The sequence below is a fragment of the Tenrec ecaudatus genome, chromosome 1 (genome assembly GCF_050624435.1).
Source record: "Tenrec ecaudatus isolate mTenEca1 chromosome 1, mTenEca1.hap1, whole genome shotgun sequence".
Classification (NCBI taxonomy): Eukaryota; Metazoa; Chordata; class Mammalia; order Afrosoricida; family Tenrecidae; genus Tenrec; species Tenrec ecaudatus.
In genome coordinates this window covers 193,895,497-193,920,870 of record NC_134530.1, presented here as the reverse complement: position 1 = coordinate 193,920,870, position 25,374 = coordinate 193,895,497, and the positions used below count along the sequence as shown (strand labels likewise).

The 25,374-nt window shown below is 39.4% G+C and overlaps 1 protein-coding gene across 2 annotated transcripts in view; it reads left to right on the top strand.

Moving 5' to 3' along the window:
- ACBD6 (acyl-CoA binding domain containing 6) overlaps positions 1-25,374 on the top strand; it is a 180,061-nt gene that overhangs the window by 152,083 nt on the left and 2,604 nt on the right. For both annotated transcript variants that reach the window (XM_075528046.1, XM_075528052.1), the window contains one exon: positions 3,706-3,736. In XM_075528046.1, coding sequence (XP_075384161.1) covers positions 3,706-3,736 — 31 coding nt within the window. The remainder of the gene's footprint in view (positions 1-3,705; positions 3,737-25,374) is intronic.

The following is a 25,374-nucleotide window of genomic DNA, read 5'->3' as shown; positions in this document are numbered from 1 at the left end:
TTGGATTTCATGCACCGAAAGAACTTAATTATACAAATGAACACACATAGGTCTAACAAGATTAGTGAGGTAAAACTAACCACTTAATAATAAGTTTTGATGTACAAGTTATTCTGCATTCAATGACAAAGGTCAAGTCTCCATAGTAAATCTGTCTTTTGTGAGGATGATGAGCGATCTGGTTTGCACAAGGTGGGTGACATCCCCCCCACCCCCCAGAATCCTTAGCACTTCACTGTGCAGCCACCCCTTCTCAGAGTCCATCCTGTTTCCTCCATCTAAAACAGCACCCGCTGCAGCCCCTTGCGCAGCTTTATTGTTCTCCGCGCACTTAACCACTAGATGAAGTATATTTATTTACTGCCCTCTCACCGCTAGAATGTAAGACTTAGCATAGCAGGCACCTGTCTGTCTCCTTCACCTCTGTGTTTCCACTACCTAGAACAGCAAATGGGACATGGTGGAGCTTAATGATGATTTTGGTGAATTAACCTGGAGCGGTTTGCTAGTCCATGGGAAAGGTGGCTTGGGAAGGGTTTGTATCTAGGAAAGGTAAGGAAAAGTGGGCAGCACTCTTCTCACCTCCTGGTGCTTTCCTTTGTCACTCCCTTTATGGATTTTTACCTGTGGTATGCTTCCGCCCCCCCCCCCAAGTTTTAGTAGTTTTTATCTGTTATGTTCTATAAAAGCCTTAGGTAGTTGTTCTACAAAATTATAAACCTTTATCTGTTTCTTATTTCAACTTTGGATTTTTATCCAAACCTAATTCTTTTTTTTTTAATGAATCAAACCTTATAACAATCCATCATTGAGCACACTTATACAAATGTTGCCATCAACATTTCCAAAACATTTTTTACTACTTGAGCCCTTGATATCAGCTCCTCTTTCTTCCCCTCCCTCCCTCACCCACCCTTGTGAATCCTTGATCAATTATACATTATTGTTGTTACTTTGTGCATTACACTGTCCATTGTCTCCCTTAACCCACATTCCTGTTACTCATCCCCCTGGGGGGGTGGGCTAATTATCCAACCTTGTGATGGGTCTCCCTTTCTCCCCCTCCCCACCTTCCCCCTTACTGTCATAATATCTCTCCTCCCACTACTGTACCTGAGGGGTTTATTTGTCCTGAATTCCATGTGTTGAGAGCTCTTACCTGTACTAATGTGTGTACTCTGGTCTAGCCATATTTGTAAGGTAGAACTGGATCGAGGTAGTGGTGAGGAAGAAGCATTCAGCAGCTAGAGGAATGATGGGTGTTTTTCCAGTGCTATACTGCACCTGGTTGAATTGTCCCTTCCTTGTAGTCATTTATAGAGGAATGTCCAGTTGTCCACAGATGGACTTTGGGCCTCCACTTCAACCCCCTTCATTTGCATTGATATAATTGTTTGTTTTGGATCTTTTGATACCTGATCCCATCAACACCTCATGGTCACGTAGGCAGGTGTGCTTCTTCCATGTAGGCTTATTTTCTTCCCAGTTAGATGGCTGCTTGTTTAACTTCAAGTCTTTAAGACCCCAGACGCCATCTCTTTAGATAGCCAGACACTATCCACTCTCTTCACCACATTTGCTTATGAACCCATTTTGTCTTCAGCGATCATGTCGGGAAAGTGAGTATCAAAGAGTGCCAGGTTATTAGAACAAAGTGTTCTTGTGTTTAGGGAGGCCTTGAGTAGAGGCCCAAAATTTGTCTGCTTTCTTAATACTTTAACATATAAATATAGGTACATTGGCCTCTATCCCTTTCATTATAAATTAATATATTTACATACATACATGCCTATAGCTATCCCTCTATAAATAGCTTTTGCTTCCTACTTCTTTACTCCATTTCCTTTCACCTTCCTCCTGTCCCTATTTCTGGGATGCTTGATGGACATCATAAATTTAACCACTGCTACACCTCAGCCAAATCTACCCTTAGGGTCCCTCAAAACTACTTTTTATACCACCGCCACCACACACACTCACACCTTACCTCCAACCAAACCTCCCATTCTCTTGTTGAGGAAAACCATTTAATTAAACTATTTGCCTCGAAGTTGTATCCCTTTCCACTCCACTCCCACCAGTTTTCATCTGTTAAGCTTCTTTAGCTGTTAAGAAGCTCTGAAGGAATGGCCTTTTTCTTCCTACCTACTTTACTACCCAAAAGGAGCCCAGGTTAAGTGTTGGGCTGCTAACCACAGGTCAGCTGTTCTAACCCACCCCAGCTGCTGTGTGGGAGAAAAATCATGCTCCCATAAAGATTTACAACCTGTCAAAATCACAAAGAGGTGGTTCTTAGAGTAGTCCATCTGGTTTAGACTTGGTCTCACTGCCCAGTGAGTCCTGGTTGCACAGTGGGTTAAGCATTTGGTGTGGCTAGCTGAAAGGTCAGAGGTTCCAACTCATCAGCTACTCCACTAGATGAGGCTCTCTGCTTTCATAAAAACGTTGTCTCCATAGCCCTAGGGAGCAGTTCTACTCTATCCTATTGAGAGCAGAAATCCTACTGTCATTTTTGCTTTTTCCTAGCTCCATGTCTGAACCAGAAGATGCATGTCAAGCTTCTTTCTTTCTTTCTTTCTTTCTTCCTTTCCTGTGGAAGGGATTAAATGGGGAGAAGACTGAGTGCCACTGAGTCAGTGCCGACTCATAAAAGACCCTGTAAGACAGGGTAGAACTGCCCCGGTGAGTTTCTGAGCCTGTAACTGTAAAAAGAAATAGAAAGCCCATCTTTCTCTCTCAGAACTGGTGGTTTTGAACTGCTGTCTTTTCAGATCGCAGCCCACCAGACACGGTTAACCACTACTCCACTAGAACCAAAAAATTCTGACAGCCAACTTCACCCCACACTTAGGTTTGGAGAAATGGAAACGGCAGATAAAGGTTGCCCAAGACTAATGTGGTTGGTCATAACACCGCCTTCTCCAAGTTATGCACTGTTAATTATCGGGAGCATGATTATGGCAAATGCATATCAAATTCATTACTAAATTCTGCTTTTTTACCTATACTTAATCCTGATTATTTGTTGCCCATGTAATGTGATTGGCTGCTCTCAAAAGATAGCATTATTAAAACATTCTTGTCTGTGTTATAATTAGAATATATATAGGATATCTTGATTGTAAAAGTTTTTTAATGAAATGCCTAGAGTTTTCTGAGTATTCTATGGCAACTTTGATGTTCTTTTAAAATTTCTGGGATTTTGTGTATTTTTTCATTTCCTTATGATAGTTTATTTAGTTATGAAACTTAAATATTATGAGCCTACACTTTGTGAATCTTTGAAAGGGGATTAATCTATCAGCTCATTCTCACTTTAAGTCACATATTTCTTAGATTGGTAGAAAAACTTAGAAAAAAATTTTGATAGTCATCAAGGTAAATGACAAACAGCGTCAGTTTTTCGGCCACCAATTGATCAAACAACCACATTTTAACTCCGTTACCCGAAGCTTTCCTTTGGGTTATCTGCTAATCTGATAGTTCTGTCACTGACTATAGCTGCCACAACACACAAGCTGCTGTTCAACATCTCCAGGCTCTCCATGTTAGAACTGGGTCCCAAGCTGCCAGGTGACTCCACTGACACCATTCTCTGATAAATGTCTGGAACTTTGATCTGTCAAATATGCCTGTCTCTCAGTATAACTACATAGTTCATGCTTTTGTTATTCAGACTTCTAAAATTTGTTACTTCTTTTCTAGGACAATGAAGGTCAAACAGCTCTACATTATGGTAAGTTGATTCTAAATGATCAATAATGATCATTAAAACTTTTTATTTATTCCTATCTTATCTGTCCCACACTATATCCATGTGCTCATAAAAGTGCCTAGCAGCCAACAGAAAAACCGTAATTTTTGTTGTTTTTTTTTAAAATGTGTACTAGTAAACTGTAAAATTAGAGATGTACTAACATTCTTAAGGGTACATTCATAGGAAAGCATTTCAGCAATATTGACAGTCTGCGAGGCTCCTCCAGCCATCTTGTGGAAATTTATTATTTTATTCTCAGTACTGTTTTTCACAACTAAGCTACTAATCTAGGTCACTGAAGGACATAGAATCTCTCCTACAAAAAGCACTGTTAGCCTCATAATTAAAGCTAACATGTCACCAGTGACACACTCCACCTTACTTATGAACTTAGCTAGTATATTCCTAGAAATTATGAGCCAGAATCCCTAAATATAATATTAGCAGGTGAAATCCAGCAGTGTGTTTTTTTAAATAAAGATATGCTATGACCAAGTTGGGTTTATCCCAGATATTTAAGAACAAGTGGGGAGGGGGGGGGAATCAGGAGGCGATATTAAGGGCTCAAGTAGAAGGCAGATGTTTTGAGAATGATGATGGCAACAAATGTACAAATATGCTTGACACAATTGATGTATGTATGGATTGTGATAAGAATTGTAGGAGCCCCCAATAAAATGATTTTTTTAATTTATTAGTATAATTTATCACGTTAGCAAATTTGATTAAAAACAATTAGCATTTGACGACATTCAACACTCATTTTAAGAAGCAGTACAGAAAAGTACCTAAAGGCTCAGGCTCTTCCGCCAGAATTCAAATTCTAATTCTGCTATTGACCTTGAATAGATCATTTAACTTCACTTTAAAGGAGCCAAGTGGTGCAATGATTAATCACTTGGCTGCTAACTAAAAGGTCAGTGGCTCAAACCCGCCCGCTGCTCCTTGGAAGAAAGATACAGAAGTATTCTTCCCTACAGAGTACAGCCAGGGCGTTCTCCTACCACAGTTCTACCTCATCCTTTAAGGTTGCTGTGAGTTGAAATTTGACTTGACAGCAGTAGGTTTGGTTTATTGTTGGTTGTTTTGGTTTCAGAAAAGCCTAGATACAGACTTCATCACTGAATTCCAGCAAACATTAAAAAGTACTTGATTTTTTGCAAACTATTTCAAAAACAAAAGTGAAAAGAACACTTTGTAATTCAGCTTATGAGTCCAGTATTAACCCAATGTTAAAAATGGACAAAGCCATCACAAGAAAATGAAACTATAGACAAGTATGTCTTAGCAATAAGGATGTAAAAGCCCTCAGCAACATGCTAGCAAATTAAATCCAGCAATAAACGAAGAGGCATCAAAAAAGTTCATAGAAAAATGGAATTGAAAGATCTTAGAATGTTTTTTACAAATGTTTTAAAACCCCATTGTATAAAAATTATGCAGCATGATCAAGTGGGACTTGTCCAAGGAATGCAAGCTTGGTTTAATACCCGAAAATCATGTATCATAAATAAAGAGCAAAAGCACATGATTATCTCAATACCAACCAACCTTAATTGAGTTAATTCTGACGCATAGCAACCCTGTAGGACAGAGTACAACTGTTCCCTAGGGTTTCTGGGACTATAAATCTTCGTGGGAATTAAAGCCCCATCTTGTTTTACTTTAGAGTGGCTTGTTTCAAACTGCTGTAACAGCTCAACTCATAGTCCCTTATGCCACCAGGGTTCCTTAATAACTGCAGAAAAAGCATTTAACAAAATTCAACGTGTCTCATAATAAAGGCATGCAACATAATTAGGAATAAAAGGAAACTTCCTCAACCTTAAAGAACACAGTTAACATCATAGTAAAAGACTAAATCGTTTCTCCCTTAGACCAGGGGTAGGGAGCTCTTTTTCTGCCAAGAGCTATTTTGATATGTTTAACATATTTGTGGGCCACGCTGGTAAAATGTAATTAACTCCCCTCTAATGTAATGCCTGGTACTGCTTCTCTTCAGAGAGCAGGTGATGTTATCTGATATTGAGGATTTCGCAGTCCTTATGTGGTCAAAGGGCCAGACATCCCCTACCCCTGCCCTAAAGTCAGAAACTGGACTCCATTGTATTGGAGGTTCTAGCTAGGTCAGTCAGTCAGGTGAGAGAGACACTCATTCAGACTGCAAAGAGGGAAAACTACTAACAGACATAATCTTCTAAATATAAAATTCTAAGGGCCTTCTTAAAAGCTATTAGAACTAATAAATATGTTTAGCAAAGTATCAGGATACAAGGTCGGTATATAGTGTATTTTTTACAGTTGTGGTCAATAATCCAAAATGAAATTGAGACAATAATCCCATTTACTATAGTAACAAAAGAATACATATTTAGGAAGAGATTTAACAAAAGAAGTATAAAACATATTCTTCAAACTGCAAACATTGCTTAAAGAAACAAAATGTTTCAAATAAATGGGAAAGTGCCCAAAATTCATATATTGGAACAATTGGCATGGTTGAGATGGCAATACTTCCCCGATTGATGTATAGATCTAGTAAATTCACTTATAGAATCCTACCTACCTGACTTATTTGTAGATTGGCAGCAAGTTGATTATAAAACTTACATAGAATTACAAACCAAACCCACTGTTAGCCATCCTCTAGGACAGAGTAGAGTAGCTCCTGTGGGTTTCCAAGACTGTAAATTATTATGGAAGCAAAGAACCCCTTTTTCCCACAAAGCAACTGGTAGGTTTGAACCACCAAACTTGCAGTTAGCAGTTAACAGCCCAACAGTGCTACCAGGGGCCCTGAAACAAACGTTTAAAAGGTAAACATCTCCCAATTTAAAGCTTACTACAAGGTAGCAGTAACCAAGACAGTGTGGTATAAGGATAATATATTAAGGATAAATATGTTATAAATCAATGATATAGACTCAAGGGTCTAAAAATAAACCTGTGTATCTATGGTAAACTAATTTTCCACAAGAATGCCAAGACTATGTAATAGAGTGAGAATAATTTGTTCAACAAATAGTCCTGGGAAAACTGGGTAGCTACATGTGAAAACATAAGGTTGGATCTTTCCCTCATACTATGTATAAAAATTAACTCAAAATGGTTAAAAGAAAATGCAGGGGCAAGGCTTCTTGATCTTAGATTCTTATATATAGTAGAAGATTCTTATATATAGTGCCAAGGTATGAGTAACATAAGAAAAATTAGATAAAGTGGACTTTATCAAAATTTAAAACTTTTATACTTCAAAAAACATCATCAAGAAAGTGGAAAGACTGCTCATAGGTAGGGCTAAAATATTTTCAGTCATATTTCTTAAAAGGGACTTGTATCTAGAACATAAGCTCCCCCCAAAATAATAAATTTACTCAGCACTCCTCTGACAAAAATGTTTGTACTATAGCCCCTAATCAGGATGAAGTGTTTCTGCTTTTGCAGCCTCTAGGTCATTACAACACCGCCAGGGGGCAGTATCGCCCACTTTGGGAAACACTGGTCTAGAATATATAAAGAACATTTTACAACTTGATAATAAAATAACTCATTTTTTTAATGGCCAAAGGATTTGTATAAACATTTGTTCAAGGAAGACAGACGTACAAATGTCCAATAAGCACATGAAAAGATGTTCAATATCATTAATAAGCAAAATGTAAATAAAAGCAACAATGAGATACTGCTTTATACTCAATATACGAGAATGAAAAAGTTCAATAAATGCAGGCTGTAAGGAATGTGGAAGAACCAAAACCTTCATAAATTTCTCATGCGCTTTAAAAAACTGGATGGGATCAAATAGACAACATCCACGCAAAAGATGAGGGAAGCCTGGTAGAGGGCATCAAGTGTAGGCTCATGGAGGAAGAAGAATCTAAAAAAGGAAGGTGAGATTGGCTGTATAACTTGAAGAAGGTGGACAGTGTCCCTGAAATTGTTGAATTCTCTGTATGCTTTCAACAAAAATAAAACAGATTATTTGTTAAAAGAAACTAAAAGTCTGAAAAAATCAGCAACCGTAAATAAAATATTTACTTAAAATTAATGTGTGTATATTTATGTATCTAACTTTGGAAGGAAACAAATACATGGTTTACCTAAGGGAAGAGAAATTGAGGGGTTAGAAAATTGATAGAAGAAACTTTTTCCTATAAACCCCCCCAAAGGAAAATGTTATAGGAAATTATTTTGCATATTTGGAACCATATACATATATTCCTTGTTCAAGAATTAAATTGAAATTTTAAGGCTCTATTACTACTGTCAACATTAATTATCTTCTTAATTATATGTTGTTTATTAACTCTTTATTAGCACCTACTGAACAGGGCCAGGAGCCATGGAAGCATAGTAGATTATACTCATGGGGCTGCTAACTAGGGACAGCCATTCAATCCCACTCCACAGGAGAAAGCCAAGGCTGTCCGCTCCCATAAAGTCTGACAGCTTCAAAACCCTAGAGAGCAATTCCACCCTGTCTTACAGGGTCGCTGTGAATTAGAATCATCTCCATGGCAGTAGATTCCTGGACTGGGCATGTTGGACTGTTGTACATAGGATCACTATGAGTAAGAACTGACTCAATAGCACTGAACAATATTGGCTGGGTAACATTTACTGAACATCCTTTTTTGGTGAGAGAAATACCCAGACTTCTTCCTCTTCCCCTAATCTCAGTAAAAAAGGACTTAAAAACATAGTGTAAAGTGCATGAGCTAATACTATATCTAATCTTAAAAAGCTGTGAGTTTGGGTTTCAATGCCAACCCAACTAATTGAAGAAGTCATGGAAAGTTGGGCATACGAAGCCCTGCATATGAAGCCAGCACCTTCAGAGAACTACCAAAAAAAGGAACCATCGACCTCAGTATAAGTTTCTTTGGAAATGTTGGGCTGCCAGTGTAGCAAAGAAAGACAACACTGCTGATCTACCTTTCACCGGAACCTGGATGATGGAGTCCTACTTCCTACAAGTTTGGTGCTCAAACTCACAGTCTCTGTTTCTTTTCAAGAATCCTCCTTTTCAAGTCAGTAAATTAGCATCATAAACTTCCTACGCTGCCCTATCTAGAGCAGATTTGACAGAAACAAACGCTAAATTTCTCTTAAGAAATACATTCTCAACCCAAACAACACAAAATTCCTATAGAATTAAGCTCTGCTGAAGATGAATTCAAAATTACAAATGATTTTGAGTGACTGTCATCAGACATAGTAAACCACAGGCTTAGACTTTAAGTAACTTTAGACAGTGAAACTGTTAGACAGAAATGCTCAGAATAATGTGTATGTAAAATAATCAAAAACTCAAGAACAAGACTCTCCAAACAATGAACAGGCAGATTCAACTAGATGGGTTAAAGTATAGAATTACCACAATGGGGAGGGGGTGGGAAGGGTGTTATTGTTTTTTTCTTTTAAAGAACTGAAAAACACTTCAAAAGATATCGTCAAAAAGCTAGCACAAAAAAGATAAAAGACATGGATAATGTAAAAACTGAGAGTAGAATGAAAAAAATCCAACATTTTTAAATACCATATATACTCGTGTATAAGCTGGAAAAACTGGGGTTTGGCTTATACATGGGTCAGTGGTACCCCAGCGAGGTGTAAAATCTCGCTTGCCCATCCCCACCCCCTCCGGTAACGGGATAAGTGCCCATTATCTCACAGGTGATTGCCGTTTCTCCACTGTTCATTCAAAGCCCTACTGACACTGCAGGGCTTTGAATGTTTGTTTACTTACACCTAACGAATCAGAGCCATCCTATGACGTGGACAGTTCCAATTCCCAGAAGCACCCATAGTGATTCACTTACGCTGGCAGCTGAACTGGTAAGGATGTGTCTGTGGCTGCGCTTTGTCTCTCCCCTCTGGTCTCTGTGTTAATTCACATCCTGCATCTCCCGCCCACATAGACTCCCCCCTCCTCCCGGCTAACATGTCACAGGGCTGGCAGGGCATTACCATGAAAGTTCTTTTTCAAAGTTGGTTTTTTATCCTATTAGAAATGGATACTCTTGAACCAAAACAAAAGCGCCGGTTTCAAATGAGGCTGGTTTCAAAATGAAGTTTGTGTCAAGAGCAGAAGAGAGCAATAACAGTATTGCAAGTAGGGAATTCTGTGTTGACGAAAAGCAAGTGAAGGAGTGGCGGAAAATGAAGGCTAACTTGGAACAGATTCTAAAAGCTAAAAAAGCTTGTCATGGTTTAACGTCTTTTTATGGGGCTCTAGAGAGTGAATTGCATAAATGGGTTGTAGAGTGTTGCATGGGAATCCGCATACGTGCTTTACAAATGGCTAAGGATGACAAATATAAAACACCAGGCATTGAAAAATTAGCTGCGGCAGCAGGATGGTATACCCACTTCATGAATAGGTTTGGCCTACTATGTTTGAGACAAAGAACAAAGATTTCCCAGAAGTTGCCACAAGACCTTGAAGAAAAAATTGTCATTTATTATAAACAAAGAAGGATTTATAATTATGACCTGGCAGATACTGGGAATATGGATGAAACTCCAATGACTTTTGATCTTCCAAGCAACAGAACTGTGGCAAGTTAAGGAGAAAAAAACCATTTTTCTCAAAAACACAGGAAATGAAAAAAAAAACATTTTACAGTTGTTCTATCATGTTTGGCTAATGGAACTAAGCTGCATCCTGTCATTATTTTTAAAAGAAAGACCTTGCCTAAAAAGATCAATTTCTCACCAAGAATTACTGTGCGTGCACATGTTAAAGGCTGGATGGAAGAAGATGGAACAAAAAAATGGCTGGAAGAAATTTGGAACCGATGACCAGGAGCAGCCTTAAAGAAAAAGCCATCGTTACTTGTTTGGGATATGTTCAGAGCCCACCTATCGGATGACTTTTAAAAATTGGCAAAATCTAGTAAAGTTACTTTAGCCATTATTCCAGGTGGGTTTACATCTATCTGTACTGCAGCCTCTGGATGTATCTTTGAATAAGCCTTTTAAAGACCGCGTGCAAAGGATGTGGCATGAATGGATGTCATCTGGTCAAGCCCGACTAACAAAAGGAGGAAATCTCATGAAGCCTGACACAGAGTTAATAGCAAAGTGGGTTCAAGATGCTTGGGAAGACATTCCAGAAGACAGGTGCGACGTGCCTTCCAGAAATGTAGTATTAGTAATGCTATGGTGGCAGTGAAGACTGTGCTTTGTATGAAAATGACAGCAGGGATGGTGATGACGGCGATCTCAGTGAGGACAGCATCTATGATGACCTCACACCAGCTGAAGCTCTGCATTGGGATACAGATGATGAGGAGGAATCCAGTTTTGAAGGATTTTAACTCTACATTTTAGGTTGGTTGCTGATTGAGCTCAGGAAATAGTACTCTTAAGGTATCATTGTTGATACCTTATTGTTTTGGGGGTTTGGGGGTTTTTTTTATGTTTTTGATACCTTATTGTTTTTGTTGAACCTATTTTCCACTTAAACTGTGCTGCTTTACTTACGTTAAATTACTTGTCCTTTTATTTATGTTTTTTTATTTAAAAAAAATATTTAAACACATTACCCCACTGATGTCTCAATTTTTAGTCATTTTACTTTCATTTGTTTTGATTATTGAAACTCATCAATAACTTCTGCATTTTCCACACTAGGCTTATACTCGAGTCAGTCCGTTTTTCTGGTTTCCCAGGTAATAATTAGTTGCCTCGGCTTATACTCGTGTCGGCTTATATTCAAGTATATACGGAAGATGTTCTGGAAGAAGAGATCAGGGGAGAATTGGTACTTCAAGATATATTGACCGCTAATTTCCATAATTGATAAAACATTAAAGTCCAAGGCATTGATCCAATATTTCAGAAATGATAAGATCTGATCAGGATAATTTAGATTGTTCATTCAGTGGAATACGGTAAAACAGTGAGAATGAATTACACTATATGTAGCGGCTTGAATGACTCGCAGATACAATGCTGAAGTTAAGGGAGCAGACCCAGAAGGGTATATCCTGTGTGCTTTGTTATAGAAAGATAAAAAATTCATGTTCAGCATTAGTAAACAGATTGCTAGTCAGCTATGAGGCGTGTGTAGAATAGCCACTGAAAAGTGGCATGAGTGCTTCTGAGGTTCGTGTAAAGATATCCTTATCTATGTGCTAGCGACATAAATAGGCTCCCCGGTAGTGTAGTGGTTTACACATTGGGTTGCTAACCTCAAGATCAGTAGTTTGAGACTATCAGCCGCTCCCTGGGAGGAAAAATGAGACTTTGTAGGATCACTGCATTGGAATAGACTTAGTGGCAGTGATTTTGGTTTTATAGAATCACATACTGAGGTTCATCAGATGAAATCTTGGAGCTGTGTGAATAGATACAGCAGTAGATAAGAAGCCACTTGTCCTTGAATTGATCCCTACTCGTGGCAGCCCCATGAATTTCGTGTGCATCCGATTGTCAATGGCTGTTTTTTAGATAGATATCATCAGTCTTTCTTCCAAGGTGTATCCGAGTGGACTTGAACATCCCACCAGTCTGTTAGCAGCCGAGCCTGTAACCATTGGTACCACCAGGATAAACGCACATGTCATGATGTTGGTACCCTTCTGTATGTGTCTTGCAATTTATTTGAAAGTTTACACACACTCGCACATACAAGTAAGTACCAACACAGGCAAACCTACAGTTGTAGTATTACTTGTATAAAAATATTTAAAGCCCCTGCCCCATCTCTCTTAATCTTTCCAACATAAATGTTTTGAGCTAGGTGTTCACTTCGCCCATTTGCAAATGAAAACCCCAAGTCCAGAGAGATGCAGTGACCTTGTCAGACAAGCACAGGTTGCAGATAGCAAAACCAGGGCACTTGTGCAGGTCTTCTGATGCCACATCCAGGCCTCTTCTTAATTTTGTCAATAATTTACAGTCCTGGTATCGTTTTTAAAGCAGACATCATTGTGTGGAATATCATATTTTCCAAAAGTAAAATAAATGAAAATCCCTAATCATTGCTCCCTTCAGTCAGCGAACAGGTTATTTTTAAAGATATTACTGGTGAGTAAATGTATACATCAGCAATATTCATGTCCATCTATGTGCTTTCTTATTCCTATCTCTGTTCGGTGGGAGTTTAGACATTCATAAAAATTATTGTTGGTTCATCTAGTAAAACAGCCTCTATTTCTAGCTCTCAGATTGTATTAATGAATGTACATAGGAAAAACAAATAATGTATATGTTATACTCAAGATAATTAAGCACTAAAATAATGTCATTTTTCAGAGATTTTGTCATAAAAATAAATAAAACTAAAATATTCTGACAACTCGGGAACTTTTATTAAATGGTTATGCTTAATTAATAACCACTTATTGGAGTGACTCACTTCTAATTTAATTTTTTTAACTATTTCACTAGACTTTTCCAGTTTTTAAGGTAGTCAAAACAAGAGTTTTGTATGTGATAATAATAGGTGCTGTTACTATTTTCATTTGTCAAGTACCTACTGTGTGCTGGGTAATCTGTTAAGCCTAGTCTACCCTTTTGGCAATTAATTTTAGCCCTTTTTATTTAGTAGACACTCAGTAGTTATTTATTTGTTGATTTTAGGACCCTTGGCCTATTCTTGGAACTTTCATAAAACTATAAGTATGGCTAAATCCAGTGAGTGCAGACAGTGCTGGGGTGTCTTTGGGGACTTAGCTATTATTTTTTATGAATTACGTTTTGGCTTGACAGCTGTCCTTGTGTTGACAGCTCTTCTGATTAGAGCAGTTGTCAAACTCCATCCTTAAGCAGGTTGTAAATCCTGGCTTCTTCCGATTAAAACTGGGTCAGAGCCAATTGCAGGTTAACCAGAGGCCAGTATTATACTATTTTGTATCCTTACCAAGGCAGTCTAAATGTGTTTGTGAGGCAGTAAGCAAAAGCCCTATTTACTCACCTCTCTCTCTCTAGATATCTATCTATCTATATACATGTATGTATATATACCTTGGTATTGTTGAATCTCTAGATATTGGTCCTCCTTTTATGTTGTGATTAAATATGTTTCTTGCTAAGTATGTTGGCATTAGTGTGGTCTTCCTTGTAAATGGCCTGTTAGCCTTCTTCCCCTCCTCTCCCTGCACTGGGAATACTAACATCATTGCATCTGGCTCTCCCAGGGGAAATCAAGGCTTTTCCTTGCACGTGCAGTCATGTGATGTCAGAGTGGGCAGGCTTTGTATCCTCATGAGCCCGCTGTCTTCCACGTAAAGCACCATCTGTTCTCTTCCCTTCCATGCTGCTGCAGGGCAGTGGGAGGGGGCATTAGAGTGAAAATAAATAAAATAAAAAAGAAAGAAATTCATCATCAAAACCCTGAGGATTAATGGAGTCAGAAGGCTCACTGCTCTGAATGAAAATTCATCTTCACCTGTGCCAATGTCAGGGCTGCCTCCTTGGCACTTGACAAATAGAGGTTCCCAGGGTACCATAAATCCAGCAGCTGGTCTAGTCCCTGCAGACTTTCTCAAGCTTTTCCGAGATGGGCTCATGACTACTCTTGTATTTCCCAGCACACCGTGGGCACCCGTGGGCCCCTTTGTGAATTTGGTGAGATGTTAGACCTTGTCTTCCTGCCCAACCCAGTCTTCATTGCCTTTGCTCTGAAAGGATGAGCAGCTCACACGATTCCAAAAGATGTCTCTCTGCCTTGTGAATTGTGCTTCCCCAAAGATGCCAAAGGTAGAGAAAGAAGTTAACTAATGAATTCTGAGCAAATACTAAGTTCTCAGTACCATGCTAAATGGAGAAGAGAATATGAAAAAGATTGCTTGCGTAGCTCACCATCTAATTGCAAGCACGAAGGATATTCCAACAACTATTTGTTGGACATTTATAGGCGCTAGTAGGTTCTTTGGTCAACATAACACAATGGAGGCCTAGCAACCGTGCATCTTCCAGAAATGCTGCGAGGGCCGCCTCACACTGTGTGGTTCTCCCTTGTGCTGTAAGTCAATCTTCTCTTCCATTTTCCCACTTGTCTCCAATGCCCTGATTTGTATGCCTCTATACCAAGTTTGCCTTTGTATAAACCCAAACGGTTTTTTACTAAAATACCATTCCTTATGACTACCCTAGCTCTGAAGCACTACTGTTTCGCAGCCCTTAAATTCCTAATGTAAGCCTTAACTTGTTAGTTTTACCTGAGCCAGAATCTCAGTCACATCCGTTAGGGCGGGGGATTATTATACAGCCCTTTTCTTCGTTAATTGGCTGTCGTCCACTGGCTGGGATTTAAAATTTTTAATTTGTGGCATGTTATCTAGGAAGTCTTTGTGTTTGGTAAAGTAGAGGGACAGTGGAAAAAGAAGGAAGACCTTCAACAAGGCTACAGCAGTGGGCTCAGACATGACAACTATTGTGAGCATGGTGCAGGACCAGGCAGTGTTGGTTCTGTTGGACAGAAGGCTGCTACATCCCAGCTCCACCGCACCTAGTAGCAGCGTGTGGCATATAAGGAAGTAATGCTCCTTCGCCTGAGGGGGCCAGCTGAGTGTCTTGGCCTGAGTCTCTATTTAGAGTTAGCTTACATTTGAGCTCAGTGTTGTCTGACAAATCAGACACTTATTATCCTGTATTACACACTTATACGCTGGGAAGTCTTTTCTTCTGATGCGTCCAGAAGATCCCATTTTTAAAATCCTAATGTTTTCTCTCAGTAACTTGAAACTGCTAGCTGCAGCAAACAGGTTAGATGAATATTACTCAAAATACAAATGTCATACAGCTAGTTCTATGCAGGATAAATACCCTCTATGATACTAGGCATTGTGCCTTTCATTTCAATCCTGTTTTACAAGCAGTTGTCCTCCATTTAAATCGCATTGGATGTGCAGCTGTTCATAGTAAAACCTTCCCTTCAGAATTGCTTTAGTGTTCATTGACATTATTTGGGAAGAAATTTTTAATTTCCTTAAAAGATTAAAAAGAGCCCTGGTCGTGTAGTGGTTACACATTGGGCTCCGATAAACAAGGTCAGTGATTTGAAACCACCGGTCACTCTATAGGAGAAAGATGGGGCTTCCTACTCCCATAAACAGTCTCAGAAGCCCACAGGGGGATTGTTATGAGTCGGCATGGACTTCAATGGCAGTGAGTTTGGTTTGGGTTTGGAAGACATTTAAAATTCTAAGCACTTTCTGTTGAGTCTTGGGCGCTGGTAAAGGATAGCCTGCCCTCTTCTTCCTTCCCTGTGGTGTTTCTGAGAAACAGAATAGATCTTGAGTCTCCGGAGCTACCCCTAATCCAAGGTTAGATAGGCAGTCTTGCTTCTCGACCTTTGAACCCACTCTGTTTCTTCACTCATTACACATTAATTTAGCATTTATAATCCTGGCAACACTCTAAGAAAACTTGTAACCCCTAAAGGCAAAACGCAGATTCCCAAATGGTCTGACTTCTGTCAGAAAGAATCCCACCCTCCACCGTGGATCCCTTAGAACAGCCAAAGGAATCCCAAATGTATAGCACACTAACTTTGCTGCTCAGCAGCTGATGACCTGTGAGCTGTGAACAGGAAGCACCCACAAGGGCAGTTAAGACAGTCATCGGAGCCAGAGAAACTAGGAACATTTCACCTTGCACTCAAATGCCAAAGAAGGGCAAACAAAGAAATGCACAACTAAATCACTTAGGACCAAACTCCCAGGGGTAGAAAACTGAGACATTTGCTTTCACCCTGACAAGGAGGAAGAGCCAGATGATCCACAAAACTAACTTTCGTCAAACTCCTCAAAACAAGGGTCACTCAGCACTCTGTGAAATGACGCCCAGAGAATGGCATGTCCTCCAGGCCATGCAAACTGTCTCAGCAGCTAAAATGAGCATGCTCTTAAGGTGGGCCGGCATGAGTGCTTCCATTCTCTGGACCTGAAGGTAAAATCCTTATGCAACTCTTCGTCTTTCTCTCCCCCTCCCACCCCCCTTCCACCTCTGGGCCCACTGCTCTTAGAGGAAGATAAAACTATGTGTCTCTGGGGAGGAAGAAGTAACCTCTGGACCCAGTACCCTACACTGATAACAAAAAGCTCCCCTCACTTACCCATGATACTCTCCCCACACCCAAGGCAGTCTTATCTGCAATTTAGCAAGAAGGGGGTGTAGGAATGCTGAAAAATCACCATTCTCAAGGGACAGTACATAGGACCTTCCTAAGGCTGAAACCATACCAAAAGGGCAAATAACGTCGTTCTACCACATGATGAGCCGTGCCTTTGGTTAGCAAGGCTCACCAGTGCTTCTACTGGGTATAAAACTCCCACTGCCATCAAGTCATTCCGCTTTCATAGAGATCCTGTGAGACAGACTAAAGCTACTCCAGAGGGTTTCTGAGACGGCAACTATTTTTCATCCTCATCTTTCATCCACAGAGCAGCTGATGGGGTTGCACTGCTAACCATGCAATTAACTGAGGATCAGCTATACAAATTACAGCAGATGTTTGATCAGAAACTCTGTATGCCAGGACCATAAAGTGACATCTTTAATGTTCTGAGAAATTTCTATACCCAGCAAAATACCTTTCAAAATTGAAGGAAACTTTTTCAGACAAACAAAAGCTGATTGGATTTATTGGAGCAGACCTTCACTGCAAGGAAGTTTCATCGACAGAAGGAGTGAAAAACCAGATTCAATATAGCAGCAATAACAAAGACAGGAGGGAAGATAATTAGGTTTGATTTTACAAGTTTGCAAATATCTGTAAGATGACATTACATTTATTGATGGACATGGGTAAGATAAATCTTAGAACAAATACTTTAAAAAAATTTTAAAGAAGTAAGACCAAAAGACTAGTAAAGGAGATAAGAGAGAAGCATCAGAAATCCTCAGTCCAAAGAAACCAGGACGTAATTAACAAGATGATGGCTTTAAAGCTAACCATAGCAATAATTACCTTAAATATACATTATCTGATCATCCTAATTGAAATATAAAGACAAGTTAAAAGTTTGTTTTATTTTGTTTAAGGATAGGGGACATATATTACTCAAGTACTCAAAATAGCAATAAAGTTGGCCTCAGAACCGAGAATCTTATGAGACAGAGTCATCAGATCACACTATCATCCAATTTAAATTCAATTGACATCTAGAGATTATTTAACCTCATCAACAATACACATTGTTTTCAAATGTATATATAAGATTCACCAAAATAAACCATATTCTGAGTCATAAAACAAAACTTCAAATATAAAGGCCTACACGTTACATGTTCTCTGATATCCACAGAATTAAATTAGAAATTAATAAAATAAACCTATCTTGAAAGTCCCATTTTTCAGAAATGAAACAACATAATTCCAATAAGCAATGGGGCAAAGAAGAAACTCTAAGGGAAATTAGGAAATATTTTAAACAGAATGAAAATACTATATCAAAATTTGTGGATGTAGCTAAAGCAGGACCTAGAAGGAAATTTATAGTCATAAATGATTTTATTTTAAAAAGGAAAGTCTCAAATCAATCACCCAATCGTCCACCTGTAATTTTTAAGATTGATCAATGTAGGAAATGAAACGCAGAGTAAACATAGTAAGAGAATAATGTTGATCAGAGCAGCAGTAATGGAGCAGAAAACCTCAACGAAGTTAAAAATTGATGCTTTGTCATGAAACTGGGGAAAAGCCTTTAACCAGACTGATGGAAAAGGAATAAAGGGCAGCATTGTTACAGGTCCTGCAGCTATTGTAAAGTGGGCAAGGGAACATCAGGAAAAAGTGCTTACCTGTAAAGTAGAAAACCTAAATGAAATGGCCAAATTTACTGAAACATGCAAAGCTCTCACAAAAAGGCATAGATAACCTCGACCCCCTTATATCTACTAAAGAGATTGAATTTGTAGTGGAAGAAAAAAAGCACAAAAGAAGAAACTTCCCCACAACAAAATCTCCAGGCCCAGATTGCTGCATTGGTGAATTGATTCTACAACATATTTAGGAGGAAACAATATCACTTCTACATACAAACTCTTTGCAGCTCAACTCTCAGGAGACCAGTATTACTCTGGTGCCAAAATTGGAAAAGACCTTGGAGGAAAAGAAAACAGTGAGCCACTATTAGGAACATAAATGCAAAACTCCTTAACAAAATGCTAGCAAATATGATTCAGCAATATAGGAAAAGGACAGTAATGATGTTTCAGTGTATTTATTTAAGAATACAAGGTTGGTTCAGCAATGGACAAATCACTGTTTCACGATATTGCCAAAATAAAGCTATATGATCCCCTCAATAAGTATTGTAGGGAAAGCAGTTGACAAAATTTAACCCCCCTTCATGATTAGAAATAGTAATAACCTCAGCAAAATGGGAAAAGAAGGGAACTTCCTCAGCCAGATAAAATCTATAGCTAACATCATTCTTTATTTTTAATTGGGGTATCTTACAGTTCTTATCACAATCCATACATATATCCATTGTGTCAAACACAGCTTTACATGTTTTCATCATCTTTTTCAAAACATTTTCTTTCTACTTAAGCCCCTGGCTTCAGCTCCTCATTTCCCCACTCCCTCCATCTGAATGCCCCCTTGATAATTTGTAAATTAATCTTTTTTTTTTTTTTAGTTTTTTTAATTAATCTTTTTTTAAATGCCTTACACCGACTGTTGTCTCAATAGATGCATTCCTTAAAACTGGATGAGGCAAAAATGCCCTCTCTCTACTTTGATTCAAATTAATACTGAAATGTTCTAGCCAGTGCCTTAAGGCAGAGAATTAAATGGCCTCTAGACTTAAAAGGAAGGAGTAAGATGAAACAGTCACTTATATAGAAAACCCCAAAGATTCTATAAGGAAAAACTACTAAATAAATGAGTTGAACAAGTTTGTAGGATATAAAATCAATCTATAAAAAAAATCAGTATTTCTATATGCTATATGGATAATTGGAAATTTGTATTTTTAAAATTATATTTTAATTTTTTAATGGTGAGTATATTACAATTATTTTAACACTTAAAATGTACCAATTGGGGCACTGGCTGTGGGTGGGCAAAAAAAAATGTACCAATTGAAAATAGAAAAATAGTTTTTAAAAACACAACATATTCCTAGAGTTAAGTAAAGCAACAACAACAACAAAATGTGCAAGATTTGTTTATTCAAAACTTCCAAACATTGCTGAGAAAAGGTTACAGAAGATCTAAGTAAATGGATAGTGATATTGCTAATTATGGGTTAGAAGGCTCGTTGTTACTAAGATACCCATTTTGTCCAATTTGAGAGGGTCAGTATGATCTCAATCGAAACCTCAATAAGATTTTTTTTAATCATTTTATTGGGGGTTCATTCAACTCATCAGAATCCATACATACATCCATTGTGTCAAGCTCATTTGTGCATTTGTTGCCATCCTCATTCTCAAAACATTTTCCTTCTACTTGAGCCCTTGGTATCAGCTCCTCATTTCCCCCCTTCCCTTCCCACTCCCCCTTCCCTCATGAACCCTTGATAATTTATAAATTATTATTACTTTGTCATATCTCACACTGTCCAATGTCTCCCTTCACCCACTTTTCTGTTGTCCATCCCCCAGGGAGGAGATTATATGTAGATCCTTGTAATCGGTTCCCCCTTTCTACCTCACCTTCCCTCTACCCTCCCGGTATCGCCACTTTCATCACTGGTCCTGAAGGGATCATCTTTCCTGGATTCTCTGTGTTCCTGGCTGTACCAGTGTCCATCCTGTGGTCTAGCCAGATTTGTAAGGTAGAATTGAGATCATGATAGTGGTGGGGAGGAAGCATTTAAGAACTAGAGGAAAGTTGTATGTTTCATCGTTGCTACCCTGCATCCTGACTGGCTCGCCTCCTCCCCACGACCCTCTGTAAGGGGATGTCTAGTTGCCTACAGATGGGCTTTGGGTCTCCATCCTGCACTCTCCCTCATTTACAGTGATATGATTTTTAGTTCTTTGATGTCTGACACCTGATCTCTTCAATACCTCGTGGTCAGACAGGGTGATGTGCTTCTTCCCTTTGGGCTTTGTTTCTTCTGAGCTAGATGGCCGCTTCAAGACCTCAGACACTATATCTTTGGATAGCCGGGCCCTATCAGCTATGTTCACCACATTTGTTATGCACACATTTGTCTTCAGTGATCATGTTGAAAAGGTGTGCATCATGGAATGCCAATTTTATAGAACAAAGTGTTCTTGCATTGAGTAAGTACTGTACTTGAGTGGAGGTCCGATGTCCATCTGCTGCCTTAATACTAAACCTATAAATGCACGTAGATCTGTTTCCCCACTATCCTATATAAATATATTTATACATGTACATGCCTGTATTTAGACCTATGTAAATGCCCTTTGCCTCCTAGTTCTTTCCTCTATTTCCTTTTATTTTCCTCTTGTCCCACTATCATGCTTAGCCTTCATTTGGATTTCAGTAATTTCAGTCAATTACATTGCCCTTGCTGAATCCCCACCAGGCTTCTCACACCCTCCTTGCCACTAATTTTGGATCACTTGTTGCTCCCCTGTCCTTGAGTTGGTCAACACTACCTCCTTTCCCCCGCCTCCTCCTCTCCCATGTCCCCCCAGAACCATCAGTCCCGTTGTTTTCTCCTCCAGACTGTTCATCTAGATAGATCTGCGGAGATAATAATATGCACCAAAAAACAAGGCATAGCAAGACAGGTGACAAAGGAGAACACAACGATGACAACAAAGAAAACCAATGACCAAGAAAAGAATAAATTCATTTTTTAAATCATAATAAAAAGAAAATGAAAAACCTGTAAATAGATCAAGGTCTGAATTTTGACCTCTTAAGTGTGTCCTCCATTTGAGTCCGATGGGGGGCCATGCTCTGGCCCCAAAGTCTATCCTTTGTACTCTCGGCAGATCCCTGCTCTGCTCTGCCGCACGCCTTTAGTGTTGTACTTCGGTGTCGCGGGGTCAGTCTGGGCCAATCCCGACAGTGAGTCTCCATTGTTGTCCCCCGTAGGGCCATGGGTCAGTGAGGGATGCCATGCCTCATAGTGGGATCAGCCATATGGTCCACTTCAACAAGATTTTTAATACAAATTTACAAGCTTTTTCAAAAATCTATTTGGAAAAACAAAGGACCTAGTATAGTCAAAGCAATTTTGTCAAAGAATACAGTGTTGGAAAAAACAATGATTTCGGACCGTGGTATAAAGCTACACAAATTAAGACAATGTGGTATTTATATTAAAGTAAGTGTGTAGACCAATGAAACATGATAGCCAGAAATAGACCACTTGATGATCAAGTGATTTCTTTATAAAGATGCCAGGATAACTCAGTGAAAGAAAAGATTGTATTCTCAACAAGTGGTACTGGAACAATTGGGACATCCCCAAAACAGTGAACCATCAGACTTTCTCCCACCGTATGCAAAAATTAACTTGAAATGGATCATAAGCCTAAATATAAGAGCTAAAACTGCAACTAGAAGAAAACACAGGGGACAAATGTAATCTTGGAGTAATCAAAGATTTCTTAAGACATAAAAAGCTTAAATCATAAAAGTGAATAATAAATTGACTTCATCAAAGTTAAACTTTTGTTGTTGCTGTTTTAGTTTGGGGTATTTTTATTAATCATTTTATTGGGGGGCTCTTACAAATCTAGTAACAATCCATCATTCAATTGTATTAAGCACACTTGTACATAAGTTACCATCAACCTTTCCAAAACAGTTTCTACTTAATCCCTTGGTATCAGCGCCTCTTTTTTCCCCTCCCTCCCCGAACCTCCCACCCTCTTCAATCCTTGATCAATTATATATTATTTATTGTTATTTCGTGTCTTACACTGTCTGTTTTCTCCCTTCATCTACCTTTCTGTTATTTGTCCCCTGAGGGTGGGAGGGGCTATATATACAACCTTATGATAGGTTCCCCTTTTCTCCCCCTCCCACACCCCTACCATTGCCCTATTCTCATGCTATCATGACTCTCAGTACTGCTCTTGAGGGTTTTATCGCTCCAGAATTCCATGTGTCAGAGCTCTTACCTGTATCAATATGTGTACTCTGGTCCAGTCAGATTTGTAAGGTAGAACTGAATCATGGTAGTGGTGAGGAAGAAGCATTCAGGAACTAGAGGAATGATGTGTGTTTCATTGGTACAATACTGCACCTGGTTGAATCGTCCCTTCCTTTGTAATCCTTTTTGTTGGGGGGGGGGCGGGGAAGGGATCCAATTGGCTACAGATTGGCTTTGAGTCTCCACTCCAACCCACTTCGTTTGCATCAATATAATTGGGGTTTTTTTGGATTTTTGATACATGATCCCATTCACACGTCATGATCACACAGGCTAGTGTCCTTCCATGTGGGCTTATTTGCTTCCCTACTAGATGACTGCTTGTTTAACTCCAAGCCTTTAAGACCCCAGACACTATCTTTTGATACCTGGACACCATCCACTCTCTTCACCACATTTGCTTATGCACCCATTTTGTCTTCAGCGATCATTCCAGGAAGGTATCAAAGAGTGCCAGGTTATTAGAACAAAAAGTCTGGTTAAACCTTTTTTTTTCTTTTCAAAAATATTCTTAAGAAGCAAATTTATGGATAAAACTTCAATTCAGGATACATAAAAAATTCTTATAACTCTAATTTTAAAAAGCCAATTAATAATTGGTACAAGAATTTTGAGTAGATACATCACACCAAAGGAGAGATCAAAAGATCCTCATTAGATATCAAGAAAATGCAAAGGAAAAATCATATGAAAACCACTGTAGTCTCAAGTAAAATGACTTTTTTATGATGACAGCAAACGTATGAGGATGCAGAGCAACTGGGATGCGTGTGCACTGGTAGGAATGCAAACTTTGGAGACGTCAGTCAGTGCCCTATACAGCTAAGCATGCACTTCCCATGTGACTCGGCAGTCCTACACCTACATGTTTACACAAGAAGCCTGGAAACATAAAGCAGATCCACACAAAGACCTGTGTTCCTAGGATATTTTATTCATAATAACCGAAAACTGGCTGCAATCCAGGTGACCATGTACACCCATTCAGTGGAATGCTATTCAAAAATAAGCATAGAAAAATATTGATACTTGTAGAATTGAACTTGGAAGAATCTCAAGGGAATTATGCTAAATAAAAGAAGGCAGACAGAAAGCTCTGTGTTCTGTGATGTCCATCTCTGGAAAAGGCAAAATTAAAGGGACAGAAATGACAGCAGTGGTTGCCAGGGTACCAGGAGGAGACTAAATGCAAAGAGGAATATTTTAAGGGTAACCTCTAGGGTTTCAGAGACTATGAATTTTTAGGGAGAAATGCATAAGCCACAGTGCCACAAGAGCTCCTTTATCTACAATCTCATCTTTCTCCCAAGGAGTGGCTGGGGGTTTTGAACCGCTGACTTGCATTTAGCAGTCCATTATTTTCCCAGCAGTGACACTAAGTCTGCTGCACAAGACCTCTCTAAAATATTGAAAAGCAATTACGTCACTTTGAGAACTAAAATGTGCCTGACTCATAAGCCGTGGGATTTTCAAACGCCTTGCATGCGTATGAAAGCTGAACAGTGAATAAGCAAGCACACAGAAGACTTGTTTCACTTCTTTAGGTTATGGTGCCAGGGAGGAATATTAAAAGGACTGCCAGAAGAACAGACAAGTCTGCCTTGGTGGGAAGACAGCCAGAATGCTCCTTAGAATTGCGAGTGGCGGTGAGACTTCTTCTCGCATACTTTGGCCATGCTATCCAGAGACCAGTCCCTAGAAAAGGCCATCATACTCAGTAGAATAGAGTTGGTGAAAAAAGGAAGGTCCTCAGTGGGACGAATTGACACCATGGCTGCAAAGTGAGTGCAAACATAAGGATAATTGTGAAGGTGGCTCAGGACCGGGCAGCGCTTCGTTTAGCTGGGGGGGGGGGAAGGGCTCGACAGCGCTTGACCACACAGTAACAGCAAGATGCATCTGGATTGTGGAGGTAGTTTTCAGTAATCCATGTCTCTTTCAAACATTCCTTCATCCTGGGAGATAGCTTTTTGGCCAGAGTGGTTATGCAGTAGAACTATATCTAACAAAATATCCAGAAGAAAGGGTACCAAAAATTCTGAGTCCAAGACACAGCTTGAAAAGCCATATACTGGCCCTAGAGACAGCGAGGTGTGCGGCATGTTTGTTTTGCCCTGTGCTTTCTTCTCAGATTGAACTTTCACCGAGCAGCATGGCAGCTTCTCAGTAACTTAGCCACTTAGTCGCCATGTCCCAGTCAGGACCACTTTTCTCCACCCCCAACCCCACCATCATTTTCTACTTCTTTTCCTCGCCAAAAGCTGTTCTTCCTTCACTGGTTCCTGATTTTTGGACATGTCACCAACATCTATCTTCATCTTCTCTCAGGCTAGAAATGAGGTGTTCTTTTGCCTACCTCCCCCTCACCTCTTGTCCCTGCCTTCTTCTTGGATTTCAGTGGCTCTCTCAATAATAAAGGGGAGTTGGATCCTGGACAGAATGGAACTGACCCATAGGGTTTCCAAAACTGGAACAATGGTGGAAGCAGACTGCCCCGTCTTCCTCCCGCAGAGCGGCTGCTGGGCTCACCTCCAGGGCTCATTGTTTCAAAAACCAAACCCACTGCCA